Here is a 17,710-nt window from a genome sequence, read left to right on the forward strand (position 1 = left end):
TAAAATTAATCAGTATTTATTCTGCTACAACAGTAGACTATAAACTTTTCCTACCTAACTACCATTTCTGTGATTTAAAAAAGGACCTGTTTTCTATTAACCTTGGGTTAATAGAATGTTAATAGCTATTTAAAGACCATTGAGGGTTTTGTTTGTTTATGACTTTTAATGTTTCACAGTTTAGTCATTATCTCCTTCCTGGTCCACCCTCCCATGGTTCGTCATCCCATTCCTCCTCCCATCCTGCCTCAAAGAGGATGTTCCCACCCCACCCCCACCAGGCCACCCAACTCCCTGGGACATCAAGTCTCTAAAGGATTAGGAGCATCTTCTCTCACTTAGATCAGACCAGTAGGTCCTCTGCTGCATGTATATGTGTCAGGGCCTCCTACCAGCTACTGTGTGCTGCCTGCCTAGTTGGTGGCTCAGTGTCAGAGATCTCAGGGGTCCAGCTCAGTTGAGACTGCTGGTATTCCTATGGGGTCACACTCCTCCTCAGCTTCTTCCAGCCTTTCCCTAGTTCAGTCACTGGGGTCTCTGACTAAAGTTCATTGCTTGGGTTTAAGTGTCTGCCTCTGTCTGAGTCAGCTGCTAGTTAGGCCTCTTGGAGGACAGCCAGGCTGGGCTCTTGTCTATAAGCACTCCAAGGCATCAGTAATAGTGTCAGAGATAGATCCCAAGTTGGGCAGGTCACTGGACCTCCTTTCCCTCGGTCTTCTCTATATTTGTCCCTGCAGTTCTTTTAGACATGAACGATTATGGGTCAGTGTTTTTACTATGGGATGGTAATCCCATCCCTTCACTTGTTGCCCTGTGTTTCTCCTGGAGGTAGACTCTACAAGTTCTCTTTCCCCACTATTGGGCATTTGAGTCCTTAGAGTCTCTCATCTCCCAGGACATTCTGTAGCCCCTCCCACCTCCCACCTCTTACTCTGAGGTTGCATATTTCCATTCATTCTGTTGGCACTCAGGGCTTCTCTTTTGCCCTCCCCAATACCTGGTCATGTTCTCCTTTTCTCCTCCCCCTGCCCTCTCCTACCCAGTTTCCTCCCTCCCTCCCTCTGCCTCCAGTAATTGTTTTCTTATCACTCCCAAGTAGAATTAAAGCATCCTCACTTGGGCCCTTTGGCTTGTTAACCTTCTTGTATCCTGGGAAATCTTTATTTTGTATTATGTGTTCTGGTAAATAAAAACCATGCATGTCCTTTTGGGTCTGAGTTATCTCATTCAGGATAATATTTTCTAGTTCCATCCATTTGTCTGCAAAACTCATGATGTCCTTGTTCTTAATAGCTGACTATTACTCTGTTGTGTAAATGAACCACATTTTCTGTATCCATTCTTTCTATATCAGACATCTGGGTTGTGTATAGCTTTGGGCTATCACAAATAAAGCCACTATGAACACAATGGGGCATTCATTGCCTTGGTGGTATAGTGGGGCATCTTTTGGGTATATTCCCAAGAGTGTGTATAACTGGATCTATTTCTAACTTTCTGAGGAACCTCCAGAGGTTGTTTTTCCAACCCCAGGATGGAGTTGGAATGAAGGAGTGTTCCTCATTCTCCAAATCCTCGCCAGCATCCTCTGTGTCTTGAGTTTTTGATCATAGCTATTCTGATTACTATAAAGTATAATCTCAGTTACTATAAAGTATAAAAATGATTTGCATTTCCCTGATCACTAAGGACTTTGAACCTTTCTGTAAGGGCTTCTCAGCCATTCGAGATTCCTCTGTTTTGAATTCCTGTTTTGGTTCTGTACTGCATTAGTTGTTTGGGGCTTTGGATGTTAACTTCTTGAGTTCTTTATATATTTTTGATATTAGCTCTATCAGATTTTTTTTTCCTCCCATCTGTAGGCTGCCAATTTGTCCTATTGGCTATGTCCTTTGCCTTACAGAAGCTTTCCATTGTCATGAGGTCCCATTTATCAATTCTTGATCTTAGAGACTGAGCCACTTGAGTTCTGTTTAGGAAATCCCCACCTCCACCCCCACCCCCACCCCAGCACTGAGCTAATGAGCTTGAGGCTCTTTCCCACATTCTCTCCTATTAGACGCAGTGTATCTGGTTTTATGTTGAAATCCTTGATCCACTGGAAGTTGAGCTTTGTGCAAGGTGACAAATATGAATCTATTTTCACTTTTCTACACACTGTCTGCCAGTTAGACCAGCACCATTTAAGACCAGTGATTTTTTATTAATGTGAATTGCATTGCTTTGGTTTTCATTTCAGACAAGAAATAGAAACTCGGGAGTTTGTCAATGATGCTGAGTTCCGGGATGCATTAGCTAAACAATTGTCCAAAGAAGAAAAAAAACATGAGCAAGAAGTAAAAGAATACCAAGAAAAAATTGATATATTAAACCAACAGTATTTGGATTTAGAAAATGAATTCCGTGTTGCTTTAACTGTTGAAGCCAGAAGATTTAAAGATGTAAGAATTGATACCTAGCTCTCTACTGATAAGATGACTACATTTTAGAATCCCATCCAAAATGAGTTGACTATATGATGATGTTCAAAAAAAAATGAATTCTTAGAGTTTTCATTACCTCATATAACAATAGCTATTATATTGCTGTTGGGAAAACTAATTATGGTAATAAGTGGGTATATAAAGTGAGAATCAGGATAGGAATGGGAAACCTGATTTTGTACATCAGGGTCCAGCAAAGCTGACAAGCTCCTAGGCCAAAGTGACCCACTGCCTAATAAGCATTTCTTTATTATTATTATTTATTAACTTACTGTACATCTCATTCACAGTTCCCCTCCTCTCCTTGCATTCCTTCCTCTCCCATTTCCCCTCCCTCTCCTTTCTCCTCAGAAATGGGGAGACCTCCCATAGTACTAGCTCACCTTAGCATATCAAGTTGGAAACAGGACTGAGTACATCTTATTCCAGTGTGGCAGACAAGGCAGCCCAATTAAGGGAAAGGGATCCAAAGCCAGGCAACTGAGTCAGAGACAGCCCCTGCTCCTCATGTTTGGAGACCTGCATGGAGACAGATCTGCAGAACTGCTACATATGTGCTGAGGGCCTGGGTGCATCTCATGCATGCTGTATGGTGGTTCAGTCTCTGAGCCCCAATGGGCCTAAGTTAATGACCATGTGTGTTTTCTTATGAATCCTTGTTCTCTAGCTTCTTTCCTCTCCATCTCCATAGGATTTCCCAAGCTCCACCTGTTTGGCTATGGGTTTCCATCAGCTGCTGAGTGAAGCCTCTCAGTCACGGTTATGCAAGACTTCTGTCTGCAAGTAGAGCAGAGTATTATTAACAGTGTCGGGGTGGGCTCCCTCTCATGGCATGGGTCTCAAGCTCAGTCAGTCTTTGGGTGGCCATTCTCTCAATTTCTGTACTCTCTTTACCTCTGCCCATCTTGTAAGCAGGACAAATTGTGAGTCTAAGGTTTTGTAGCTGGGTTGGTGTTCCAGTCCCTCCATCAGAAGTCTGTTCTGGTCACTGGATAGAGCTGTTTCAGGTTCTGTATCCCCCATTGCCAAGAGTCTTAGCTAGGGTCACCCTCATAGATTCCTGGGAGTTTTCATTGTTCTAGATTGCTAGCTTGTCCTAAAGATTTGCCCACCACCACCAGTTCAAGTTGTTTCTCCCAGTTCTGTTTCCCCTTCATAGTGAGATTCAAGTGTCCCTCTTTGGTCCTCCTTGTGACTTAGCTTTTTTGGGTCTGTGGATTGCACTGTGGTTATCCTGTACTTCATGGCCAACATCCACTTATAAGTGAGTGCATAGCGTATTTGTCTTTGTGATGCTGGGTTACCTCACTCAGGATGATCTTTTCTAGTTCATCCATTTGCCTGCAAATTTCAGGATGTAATTGTTTTTATAGATGGGTATAAATTGTTCACTCTTTTACTAGTTAGCATTTCCCTTGAACTGAAGTTTCTCTATATTTACTTCAACAGTCTTTCCATCTCTATTTCTAAGTGCTTGTGCAAAATATTAATACTCCTTTTTTTCTGATTCTCACTGACCCCTCTTTTCTGATATTTCATAACTTCAAGAGCTTCTTGTAATATACTTTTAAAATAGTCTTCTGTCTTACCCCTTTGTGTTAGAATTGTACATCGGCCATTGTGTCACTCCTCATACCTCTGTTCAGAATGATGTGCAGAACTCTTTGTATTCTCTCTGATTTCATGCTCTGTCCTCTCCCCACCCAGGCCACTCTGAGGTCACCACACTTTGTACTGGTACTCAAAGCACCTTCCCTATTCTTAGAGCCTTTTATTCCCTCTTGATAATAATATTCTTTAAAAATCAAACATTCCCTTTACAATACTGGGCTTCCCCCTAAGCTTTCCTCAGTAAAGGCTTGTGCTTTCTATATCATTTCATGGTGCGAAGTTTGTTCCTATTGCCATATTGATAGTCCCTACCTACTAGAAGATAGATCAGTCTGTTTTGTCCAATGATCATTGTAGTACCAAACAGTGGCTGACATGCACCAGTTGCTCAGTGAATATGTGTCATACAAATGGATCCTGGTTCTTACATTCAGTAACTAGACAAGTGAGTAGCAAACTCCCTAGGTCTGCATTTTATCTTCTGGATATTAAGTACATTGAAACAATACCTATAAGTTTTTAAATGAAACATATAAACTATTTCTAGAAGCAAATATTTTCTATTTGGAAAGCTTCTGATTATAATGTGATTTTGAAATACAGGTTCAAGAGGGCTTTGAAGATGTTGCAACTGAATTGGCGAAGAGTAAACATGCTCTTATTTGGGCTCAACGTAAAGAAAATGAATCTTCCTCTTTAATTAAAGATTTGACCTGTATGGTGAAGGACCAAAAGACAAAACTCTCAGAAGTCTGCAAATTGAAGCAGGAAGCAGCCGCAAACTTACAGGCAGGAAACTGCAGTGTGCTTTCCCTTGGGGCTTTCACATCCTCTCACGTGTGAGCAGTGACTTTTAGGAAGTACTCAGGAGTAACTCTGAGATTGTGTTATTCATACAGTTTGGTGTTCTTAATAAAAGTATACTTAATGAGATTCATTTCATAGATGATACTGCTTTCATCAAAATACCTTAAGAGTGCCAGGTATGGTGGCACACCCCTTCAGCCCCAGCTCTTGGGAGGCAGAGACAGGCAGATGGAGCTCTGTAGATCTGAATTCATTGTAGTCTGCATTTCAAGTTCTAGACTGACCAGGTCTACATATTGAGACCCTGTCTCAAAAATAAATAACAATATGTGAGTAAATGCTTAGTAAATGTATTCTATATAGCTGTCACCAGTTATGCAGTGTTATGACAGAAATTGGGAAAGTGATACTGAAAAGGTGCTAAGCTTTGAGAAACACTACTTAGATTTCTGTACTAATTGGATGGTGGCAGTGGTATTTTCAGATACACTTACCACACTAGCTTTTAAATTATCTCTTAATATTTGTGCTATTTTACCTCAGAACTCAACTTCTGGAAAATAAATTATAGATTGTTGAGGTAAATGTTTCATGAGAAATTTTGACAATTTCAGATCCACTTTTTCTCTTACAGTTATGGAATAAAACTCAATTTTAAAAAGTGGCCTTTTAAATGTTAGCAATTTGTTTTATAGTGTACATCTTAAAACTTTTGGTGTGAAGTTTGGTAATCTTTACTTTTTAATTGCTTAAAGAGCATTTTTTCATAAGATACAAAAAACCAAAGAACTACTGTAATAATTTATAGTGTATAGAATTTTAATCTTTATAATTAAATGAAATAATTGGTGTTTTTGGTATATCAAATCAACAGAATCAAATCAACACTCTCGAAATTTTGATTGAAGATGACAAGCAGAAGAGCATTCAAATAGAACTTCTCAAACAGGAAAAAAACCAGCTCATTTCAGAACTGGCAGCCAAAGAGTCGCTGATTTATGGCCTGCGGACAGAGAGAAAAGTGTGGGGCCATGAACTGGCATGTCAGAGTAAGAGTCTCATGTGTTTCAATGGAAAATAGCCATTAGTACAAAGCAGTCTTTCTGGGTATTCGAGGAAAGGATGCTTCACTGCCTCCCGGTGCTAAGTTAAAAGGAGTGTGTTGTCTAGCAGGAAAAGTAGGCACTTACCAGCCACACAGGAGCACAAGCCTCTCGGAAGTAAGGCATTTCAGTAACTAAGGTGTTAAAGTGGCCAGACTTGGAGATACAAACCTCTAGCTGCTGCTGCTCTAGAGGCTGGGAGCTGTCACTCGAGTAGCTGAGGAACTGTTGTTTTGATACGTTTTTAAATTTATTTTTCATTGGCACATAAAAACATTAAAGTTGAATATTTTCATGGGCTACTGTGCTGCTACTGTTCTTTATATTAGTACTAAAAGCATCTAACAAGAGAATTCATATTTGTAGCGTTTTTCATATTTTGCATGGATAGAAGTAAAATTGTATGTGAATGAAAAATCACTCTAGATTACAGGTAAACCTGTGGTCTTGTTTCCAACTGCTATATAGCAAAAAAAGGAAAAAGAATAAATACTATGTCTTGACATAAATAGATAGATTAAAATTGAAAATAGTGGTCAAAATAATGCATTGCTTGTTTATTTTATAGTAATTTTTACTGTGATTGTGTTTGCTTTATTTTACCTAGAGTTTCTAATATTTCAAATGTTTAAAAGACTTTCTCCTATTGGTATGCATTATTGTATACTTTGGGCTATAAATCAGTGTTTATTGGGTTGTTTTTCACGTTATTAGGTGGCGTTTTGTAAGTACAAAAATCCTCAAGGTGTATTAAGTTTCTAACTGGTAGTTGTTACTTAGGCTCGACACTATGCCAGAGTCGTGGGAAATTAGAAGCCCAAATTGAAAGTTTATGCAGAGAAAATGAATCCCTGAGAAAAACCCATGAAAGTGACTGCGATGCATTGAGAATAAAGTGCAAGATCATCGAGGACCAAACTGAGACCATCCGGAAACTAAAAGATGTAAGCCTAACATTCCTTTGGGATAAGAGCTGCTAACAAGTTTGGAAAATAACAATTTATCGTTGTGAGCCTCAGCTCTTGTAGAAGGAATACGATATTCTTTCTATAGTTTCTCAGCTTTGCTCTTAAACGCAGTATCGACTGATGAACTTTAGTGTTACTTTGACTTTTTGTTTACTGTTTTCTGATACAGGGTAAATGTGTTCCTGCCTGGGTAGGAGCCATGCGAGCCTCAAACTCGAAGTGTGAGTGCTTGGAGTAAAGGCGTGTGGCACCAAGCCCACCTCATTGTTACTGTTTCCTAGAAAATAACAAAACATGAGTCATCCATAGAAGATTAGAAATCACAAGAAAATTTAATATTTTTATGGTCCATATCCTTTTAGGTCTTAATTCATATGAATATGCAACAACTAAATAGGTTACCTTTTTTTTTAAGTGTTTACAAGAAAAAGATGGGCAAATCAAATTGCTAGAAGATCAGATCATCATCATAGAAAAATGTTCTCAAGAGCAACTTAATGAAAAGTCTACACAACTAGACTGTATAGTTGAGAAACTGGAGAGACATAATGAAAGAAAGGAGAAACTAAAGCAGCAGCTGAAAGCAAAGGAATTAGAACTTGAAGAAATCAGAAAAGCTTACAGGTATCATTCAGTGCCTGGCAGTGAGAAAGGGGTTTGGCTGAATGGTCTCATGTCCCTCAGTTACTTCTAATGCTATTGCTTGTCTTTTAGCACACTAAACAAGAAATGGCATGACAAAGGAGAACTACTCTCTCATCTTGAAACACAAGTAAAAGAAGTAAAAGAAAACTTTGAAAACAAGGAAAGAAAACTGATAGCAGAGAGAGACAAAAGTCTTGAGCTAGAAAAGTAAGCATGAAGTTCTGGAGGATGTGGGATCCCTTTAAACACACATACTACACTAGAATGGGTAAAATATGTGCAAGGAAAGAAGATACCAAAAATATGGATGGCATAACTTGCTAAGAAAGTTATTTTCATCCCATCTCTAAAATAAGAAATAAGAGTCCCCCCATAATAATTAGATATGAATATATATGTATTTCTTATAGACTAGTACCTAAAACATAGTCATTATTCTATGTTTTTTTAAAGATCAAAGAAAAGGTGTTTCTAACTGCCAGTTTGGTTTCATTTAGAAAATACTCCATAGGAAATAAAGATTTACCTTCTAACATATAAGTCTATTTTAAAATAATTTATAAAATTGAATTCCCATGAAAACTAGGTAATACAGTTTAATGACTAGTTTTTAGTTCAAGATGCAGAGTGGTATTAATAACAGAGCCTGCAGTCAGCATCTCACTAGAAAGCCCTCTCAATCTCTCTGTGGACCTGTATGCATAGGGGTTATTTCTCCTGTTTTTTAAAGGAATGCAATGGAAAAGCTTCAAAACATGGATGATGCCTTTAAAAAACAAGTTGATGCGATTGTTGAAGCTCATCAAGCAGAAATAATACAGCTATCAAATGAGAAGCAGAAACATATTGAGTGTGCAAATTTAAAGGTATGGGTAAGCTGAGATTTATTTCAATAACAATAAACTATTATGGTTAAACAAATTAGAATTTTGGAAACTAAAAGAGGAAAGGCTAAGCATTTTGATGACATAACCTATAGAGAAAATATTTATCATAAATCTAGGCAACATTTCAGTCATGAACAGGTAATAATTCCTGGGCACCGAGTAAGTCGTAAGTTAAACCCCTGCTTTTACCAGTCTGGGATCTTTGCAGTCTCCTGTGAACATGCCTTTGGTCACAGGCAAAGGGACTGTCTTGGGAAAGTTCTTGGTGATCACTTACCTGTTCATTAGGTTTAAACCAATCAGGTTTGTCATCTTGATAAGAATGAATTTCTGGTGAGTCTAAGACAAACATCATGGACTTTAACCTCATGAAGATAATGGGTCAAATCATGGTATTTTATCAGTCACACAAATATTCTGATATGATCACTTTTTTGAGATCTACTAGATTCAAAGATACTTAAACTTTTCACCAATTTTCAAGTGGTAATGAAAAGGCAAACAGAAAGAACTAAGGTATGTACAATTCAGAACTAAGTAACCAAAAGCATTCAAGAACAGAGCACATGGTGCATGCTTATTCTGTAATTCCAGTACCCAGGGTGAGGCAAGAAGATCAACTGTCTATGTGAGACTGGGCTAAAAAGAAAGACCTGTCTCCAAAAAGGCGAGAGGAAGGACGAAAAGATTGCTCAGCTGTTAAGAGCACTGAGCTCTTAACGAGGCCCACAGATCCTAGCACCCATGGAACAAGCCAGGTCGCAGCACTCTGTAAATTCTTATAACTAGGTCTGAGGGATCCAGTGCTGCATTCCGGCCTCCACACACATTCACAAATGTGCATACAGACAGTACTAATACATAAGAAAGTTCAGATACAGAGGAAAAGTCATTGTCCGAGTGTGCTTAAGATAGAATTGCCCTTAGGACTCTGCAAGGAAAGAAAAGTCTTTCATAATCAACTGCTAGGAGCACAAAGACCAAGTTATTTCACTTGCAGTCAGTGGTGATTTCAGGTATTTTATTTAATATGATACAAGGATACTGTGGGCAATACCAAATAAAACATGAATTGGGCTTTCGGATCAAAGTACTTGGACCTACTACCAACATAACTTGGTAAAAGTTAGAGAAGCGCTTCCTTGTGCTGGTTGACAGACAGGAGACTTAATAGAGTCTCACTGCCTGAGTTATCACATGCTCAAGTTTACGTTGCATTAGAAGTTACAAGCCTTTCTTCTCAGGATGATCCTGAGACTCCCTGGGGCTGCACAAGTCTGCTTCATGATGTAATAACTTCTTGAGAATTCTTAAGTTCAAAGGCCTTGGTCCTGATTGTCCTGAAGATCTCTACATTTAACTAAGAAAGCAGTTGCTGTGCCCAAGTCTCTGTGATGAACAGAAAGGACATGGATGCTAAATTCTACCTGATTCTGATAGAGCTGGATTCACCAAATAGCTCCGTATATAAGCTTAAGTGGGTCTTTCCATCCAACTGGAAATATGAGTCTTCCTCAGCCTCTGCTCTGATGGCATAAATTTGCCTTGTATACTAAAACAACAAAATATCTTTAAAACTTTAGAAAAATAGAACCAGAGCTTAAAAATTATAATCAGGCATAGAAGTATGCAGATCTTGAGGCACCACAGATAGGTAACAATTTAAATTAGGAGAAGCTGGGGCTGGAGAGTTAGTTCAGCCTTTAAGGGCACTGGTCACCCTTGAAGAGGACCCAAGTTCTATCTCCAGCACCCGCATGGCAAATCACAACCATCTGTAACTCTAGTCCCAAGAGATCCAATTCCCTTTTGTGACCCCTGTGGGTCCTAAGCATGCTTTTGGGAAAATATGCATATATGCAGGTAAAACACTCTTTCTTATACATAAAATAGTAAAATCTAAAAGAAATAAAAATAAATTAATTAGGAAAAGTCATTTTCTAAGGGAAAAGAAAATAGGAGTTCTGTATTAAGGGAATGTAACAGAAGATTGTCACAGTAGCTGTATCTGTCAGACATGTAGAGCTAAATAGAAGAAAGTTTCAAGCAAAGGTCTGTAGTATGCAGTACAAAATCCTGGGGGAGTCTGGGCTAAGAATGAATGGTAAAATTATATCTCAACGTGAAAACCCCACCAAAACTTTCAGAAATGCTGGAGCGACCACATTGAAAAGACTGCTTTGGGAGGAAGTTGTGTGAGTTGCTAGTCTTTAAGGCATGGGTGTTTTAAATTAAACTCAGCATTGACAGGACAGTGGGATGATGGGATCAGAAAACTAGGTTTCAGTTCTCTGTAAAATAGGAATTTTACATTTTCTAAACTCAAAATGCAGTTAAAATGCATTACTTTATCCTTTGCAGGAGAATCTTAGGACTATCTAGGTAATACACATGAAAGTACTTTACATAGCTTTCCACTTTATCATTTGAAAAAAGTTGCATCTTACTAACTTCATCTAATCACAAATTATAGAGTACATAAAATACAACGTTGACTTTTCAAAATGCACTTTAAAATCTTTTTAGAAAATTAAAATGTAAAATGTATACATTGGTTTAGGTTCAACAAATTGAAGACGAAATGCGAGAACTTCTGGAAGAAACATGCAAGAACAAAAAAATGATGGAAGAAAAAATTAAGCAACTTGCTTGTGCTATAACTGATATACAGAAAGAAATGTGATGTTGGTGGGAACAAGTTTAGTTGAAACGGACCAAAAGACCTATTGTAAAAATGATTAAATACTGTAACAGTAGTAACTGCTATGACTTTGAAATGTCTCTTTCTACACATTTCATTATGAATATATTTTAAGAGACTTGGTGAAATATTGTATATGTGGGGTTTTTATAATAAAATATGATTAATTATGTTCATTAGATGGACCTATCATAATAACTAGACTTAAAGCACTTTTCTTGTCTCTGTGCTGTACTTGTTGATAATTATACACTTACTTGCAAACTTGTAAAGGAATGTTACAATTTGACTATAGGAAAGAGGAAAATAATCATTGTTGAGCTTGTGCTAATGCAGAACTAGTTAAATTTACAGGTTATCCTTTAGTTACTGCAACTCCCTTCTTTTTAAGTGTCTATGAGATGTAGCCAAAAAATATTGAAAGTCTATAGGATAAACAAAAATATATTTTCTTTCAGAAAGGTTTAGCTATCTCCACATGACTCAGTTTCCTCTTTTCTGGTGCATTTGTTCATTAAAGGTGACATTTATAGTTTGTAGATGTTCTCTGATCTAGAAGAGCACAGCATAACCACCCTCATTCATACTTCTCTCACTGTGTGAAGAAACTTCTGTCTCTGCAACTGGAAACTCATTCACTTCCTATCTAGTCTCATATGGCCAACTCACCAATGATGTTAGTAAATATGTCCTTACCCCTGTGCTGTTTCTGAGAGGAAGAAAATATAACACATCTAAAGCTGATATCATTAATAAGCTAAATTTTAAAAGTAAATAGAGCCCAAATAATCTTTAAATATTCCTGAAGAGAATATTTAAAGAGTATTATTATAGCTGAGCTTACATACTTCAGTCAAACGGTAGCTGGCAGTCTAACTCTTACCTGAACCAGTCAGTGCCTTACACTTCCAGTTTCAGCCATCCTTAAGTTGTTGTCTTATGGTAAGCACAGAATTGGGTTGGCACAGATTTGTCAACACAGATGCTATAATACAGAGGATGTTTCAGGAAGGCTGTGGATCCTTTAATGTTCTCTATAGAGGCAAACATTCCATGATCCTTGCTTAATTATTACCACATGTGCATTCCTGAGTATTATTTCTGCTTGTTGACGTACTGGGCTTCCCTATCTGTGAGATGGAGGAATAGAATGCTGAAGTTCACAATAGGATTGATTATGGTATGATTGGATGTGTATGTGGGGGGGGGGTGTTGGTTTTGTGGTTTTGTTTTTAGTGGAGGCAGGAAGGAATCAGATAATCTGTTCATTCACTGAAATAACCAGTATTAGAAGTCATTCAGTTTTATGAATCTAGAGGATTCTCCAAGAATTCTCTATCCAGCAACTTACCTTCAGATCCAAATTCTTGACAAGCACCTCAATTTAATGATCTTTGAACCTACTTACTATGATATGAACTTGGGTTCTAATATGTATTTACATCACAACTTGGAAGTTATTTATACAACTAACCAAACTCCTAAAGCCAGGATTCTCTCTCCAAGACCACTGAACTTCTTTTGAATTGATGCTAGATTTAGAGGACTAGTTGAGTACTTTGAGTAATAACTAGAAAAGATAACTTATCTACTCTTTTTCCATTGAAATCCCAATACACTTGTGCATGGGACAGGATCCTGAATGTTTCCAAGGATAACAGCTTAACTCTTCGCTTCTTTGTCAAGGTGTCTGGGGATACATAACAGTGTTCCCAACTCTAGTATGTTTTATATATCTATCATTCCTGTGGCTAATGACAGATGTCTGTAAGTTAGTATTATTACACGCCATTTAAACATTTCTGTGGCAAGTAATAAAGAAATGTACATATAGTTGGGTAAGTTGCCAACACTAGTAACAGTTCAGTTGCCAAACTGATAACTGGATAACTAATCTATCTGGTTTACCATTGGTGGGCATACTATGCTAGAAGCAGATGTGGAAGAGTGGGAATGAAAGGTAGTCCTAATTATCTCTTGTTCCTCCTGCTAGACATTTTCTTCTGTTCCCAATTAACCATACTCTTAGGTGGGTTTCAATGGCATCAGCTTTAGTTAGGGACCACAATCTGGTATTCCACTTTTTCTGCAAGAATAGACGTTTGGGCTGCTGAAGTTTTAAGTAAAAGAATTCAATATACATTTTTATATAAATATCTTATTTTCTGTACATGAATGTTTAGCCTGCATATATAATATGTCTATGTACCATGTGTGTGCCTGGTACGCATGGAGACCAGAAAATGGTATTAGATGCCTTGGACTCAGAATTACAAATAGTTGTGACCTGCCATGTAGGTGGTAGAAAGTGAACCCAGGGAGTCTGGCAGAACAGCCAGTGCTCTTACCTCCATCTCTACAGCCCCTCCATTTTATTCTTGTTGAATGTGTGTTGTTATAACAAACTTACCTTTCTTATATTGCAATATGCATCATTTCTATGAATGAATATGATTTCAGGCTTCACTTATCAAATTATAAGTACTAGCTTGGTGAAGATGAAGATTAAAATTCTTATTAGTGAGCTGGTGAAATGGGTCAGCAAGTAAAGGCACTTGCTGCTAAACTTAAGCACCTGAGTTTGATCCCTGGGCTTACATAGTAAGAGAAAATTAACTCCCACAGATTGTCCCCTGACCTCCACACAAATACATACGTGTGTGAACACACACATAAAATACAATTTAAAAAATGTCAGTGCCACAATATAGAAAGAACAAAAGGAAGGGAGAGAGACAAAGAAAGAATGAAAGGGGACCCAGGAGAGAGAGAGAAAGGAAAGGAAGGAAAGAAGAAAGTGACCCAGGAGTGAAATGCCTATACCTTTAAAACTAAGATACAAAAGAAAGAATTGAACACACAAGAAGATCAAAAGATTTCAAGGGCTGGAAAAACTAATACTATGAAAATTACTATACTATCTAAAGCAGTATATAAACTCAATGCAATCCCTATCAAAATCCGAGTGGTATTCTTTACAGAACTACAAACAGTCCTAAAATTGATAGGGTAACTTTGTAAAATACAAAAGGATCTGAATAGTTAAAGCAGTCCTTTTCAGAAACAATGCAAAATGAGCAATACTTTCTCATCACATACATAATAAACCTAGTAACAAAACACCGTAATATTGCCATAAAAATAAACATATAGACCTAAGGTATAGGCCAGAGGACTCAGAAGTAAATCCACAGAGCTAGAGCCACCTGACATTTCACAAAGCTCTTGAAAACTAAACATCAGAGAAGCAACAGCCCCTTTAACAAACGATGATGGGGAAATTGGGCTTATAAATGTAGATGGAAGTAGGTCAGTATCAACTACCTTCCACAAAATCAACGCAAAAATGGATCAAGACCTTAACGTAAGATCTGCAAGGTTGAAATTTACAGAAGAAATCAGCTAAGGCATCTCAACAATATAAACATAGGCAAGCATTTTCTGAAAGACTCCAATAGCACAAGAAATAATGAAGAGTTATTAATAAATAAAAACCGGCATAAAATTAAGAAGCTTCTGCACGGTGAAATAAATAATTGAGGGAGTGAGAAGACAACCTGCTGGATGGGAAAGCAGAAGCCTTGCCAGCTACATATTAAGCAAGGCATTAAATTGAAAGGTACCTGAAGAATGATGACAGTTTAGCACAAAAATAAAGTTCAAATCATTTAACCAGTAAATAAGTTAAACAGTCAATATGTGCCTGTATTCAGCATTTTTCACCATCAAGCAAATACAAATTAAAACTGCTTTTCTAGTCCATACCTTCCATCAGAATGTTAGCCTCAAAATAAACGGTGGTTGGGCAGTGTTGGTCAACACCTTTAATTCCAACAGAGGCAAAGAGATCTCTGAGCTTGAGGCCAGCCTGATCTACAAAACAACAGCAAGGGCTACACAGAGAACCCCTGTCTCAAAAAACAAGCAAAAAATTTTAAAAGGTGGGGGAAGAAAAACAAGAACAGAAGGAACAGAAGGGAGGGAGGGGAGAGAGAGAGAAAGAAAGGAAGAAAACAAAACCAAAAAGAAAATGCTGGTGAGGATGAGAAGAGGATATTGGGAAGAGGAACCTTTAACTTATCGATAATCTGGAGTGTCATTTCCTGCAAGCACTTCGGAGATCCAGCATGGAGGTACCTGCCATAGAACAAAGCTGTACACTCCTGGATATATACCCAAAGGACTCTTAAGTGAACATACCATACAGGTGATTTTCACTATTAGTCACTGCAACTATGAAATGGATCAATAGATGAAGAGCTAAAGAACATGCAGTACATAAGCACAGTGGAATTTTATGCAGATGTAAAGAAAGAAAAATCACATCTGTCGGGAAATGGATGTCATTGGAATCATTGCTAAGCAAAATACACTTCTGATATGCAGAACTTAAATTTTAAACTGTGCATGTGACATATGTGCATGCATGTATATTTGTAAGTCATGATCAAGATGAGAGTAATGAAGAGTCCTTAAGGGGGTAAGAGATAAAGTAATAACATTCATGTAGTAGGAAAGCAGAAAGACCACGGGGAAGAAACAGCTACAGAAGGGGAAGGCACAAGGAAAACCAGTGGAGAGGATGATGAATGAAAACAGAATAGTGTCACATACATAGGGGGCTATCAATGAAAGCCATTGCTGTGAATGCTACTTTTTAGAAACATTAATGTCAAAATGGAAAACAGTCTCAGTTCCACTCTTCCAGAGCAAAAAAAAAAAAAAAAATTAATTACATACTATGTATTCTCTTTTTTGTAAGTAGCTTTGAAAAGACAAAACAGAAGAGTTTCAGACCAAAAATCATTCCACTGCACATTCTGCATTTAAATACAGTCTGTACTTCGTCTTTGTAATTACTGGATATAGACTTTCAAAACCCCTCTGTATTACCTGTCTGATTGCTATGAGCAGCAGGGCCATTTATCATTAGAGGATTAACTATCCCTAGAACAGGTTTTAACCTAGAAAATACCGAAGATAAATGTTTGTATGCTGCAAGCATTTGAAGAAAAATTGAGTAAATTTGAATTCATAAATGTGACAATGAAGAGTTATAATATAGAAGCTTTTGATGGACCACTAGCTCAAGGGAGATCTAACAATTGAACATTGATATTATCTATAATCACTAAATAAGATTATTTAAAACTCACTCAGTTGTACTTGAGGACATAACTCAATGTTAGAGCATGTATTTAGCATTCACAGGTCCTTGGGACCAATCCTCAGTCCTCAGGACTTCTTCCCCTGCCGATGCAGGAGTGGCAAAAAGAAGAAAAGGAGGAGGAGGAAGAGGAGCAGGAAGAACCACCAGTGTACTGCCATCATCAAATAAAAACTTGTTTTCTTAACGATTTACTGTATTATGATAACTACTCATTTTTAATTTATCCTGTATATATGCAAATGGTGATGTTCCACAAATGTCACATACTGTAAATCCAATAAGCTGTGAAATAATAAATTATCTTCTTTATTACAAAACACTTGCAACTCATCTCTCAACCAAGTCCTGAATTATATAGCTATTTTCTAGAATGTATAAGAAATTACGAAGTATTACTACAACATGTCACAGTATTTGTCCAAATAAAGCTATGTAATTAACCTAAATGTATTAAAAGATTGCTGGCATGGAAATATTCAGGTCAGTGAAATATGGGTTAGTTCTGTTGTACTAGCAAGTGCACAGACATCTGACTTGGAGCTTGCCAAGCTGTTTAAACACTGACTTGAGGTAAAGATCTCTGAGGCCTTTCTCCAAAAAGGCAGTGTATAGCAAATTGATTCTTTTTTGAGAACTGTCTCCTTTATAGCCAAAAAAAAAAAATCATGAAAATCAAAGTCAGACTGAATCTAAAAACATGATGTTTTTAGTCACTTAATATTTGTTAAGTGAACAGTATTCGATAGTAACCAGTAGTAGCATCTTAAAGGGTTTTTTTCTTTCTTTCTTTTTTTTTTTTTTTTTTTTTTTTTTTTGTATTCTGGTTTCTAAAATTTGCATTATGAGCAGAAATTTCAAAAAGGTCCAGCAGTATTAGAAATATTTTTCATCATCAGTCTCATTTTCAGCAATGTTGGGGAAACAGAAACACTATTTTTCACTGTGCTGTTCGTTATTCACAGGGTGACTATGCGCGTGAGGACTGAGACTGAAACACACCACCCTCCAGGTCATGCTCTCATCTCAGTTGCGGATGTGCTTCTGAGAACTTGGACTTAAGCACCGAAATTTATGGTTCTGTGTTTGATTATGCTGGTGACAGTTGCACAGCTCTATATATTAAAACCCAGAAAGACTGAATTGTATTGTGTAGAAATTTTACATCTAAGAAATGTTTTTACAACAAATAAAAGAATAAAGGCAAAAGTCTACATTTTTAGCAGTTTTCTCTCTGAAATGAGGAAAACAGTAATGTAATTTTATTTTCAATATCAGGCAACAAAAGATTTTGATGGCTACTTTAAATGCTTGCTAATTTGTTAATACATTTATACT

General features: G+C 37.4%; 1 protein-coding gene across 3 annotated transcripts in view; it reads left to right on the plus strand.

Annotated features, from left to right (window-relative positions):
- Positions 1 to 17,361, plus strand: part of LRRCC1 (leucine rich repeat and coiled-coil centrosomal protein 1) — a gene marked incomplete at both ends in the record, with an annotated part of 34,682 nt that extends 17,321 nt beyond the window's left edge. For 2 of the 3 annotated variants that reach the window (XM_080929479.1, XM_080929480.1), the window contains 8 exons: positions 2,240 to 2,441; positions 4,698 to 4,883; positions 5,776 to 5,950; positions 6,785 to 6,948; positions 7,388 to 7,596; positions 7,687 to 7,824; positions 8,348 to 8,483; positions 11,065 to 11,187. In XM_080929479.1, the coding sequence (XP_080785605.1) occupies positions 2,240 to 2,441; positions 4,698 to 4,883; positions 5,776 to 5,950; positions 6,785 to 6,948; positions 7,388 to 7,596; positions 7,687 to 7,824; positions 8,348 to 8,483; positions 11,065 to 11,187 (1,333 nt within the window). Of the gene's footprint in view, positions 1 to 2,239; positions 2,442 to 4,697; positions 4,884 to 5,775; positions 5,951 to 6,784; positions 6,949 to 7,387; positions 7,597 to 7,686; positions 7,825 to 8,347; positions 8,484 to 11,064; positions 11,188 to 17,337 lie in introns of those variants that run through there. The other variant, XM_080929481.1, reaches the window with a different exon arrangement.
- Positions 17,362 to 17,710: the final 349 nt, after the last annotated feature.

This window comes from Micromys minutus, assembly GCF_963924665.1.
Source record: "Micromys minutus genome assembly, chromosome: 15".
Taxonomy (NCBI): domain Eukaryota; kingdom Metazoa; phylum Chordata; class Mammalia; order Rodentia; family Muridae; genus Micromys; species Micromys minutus.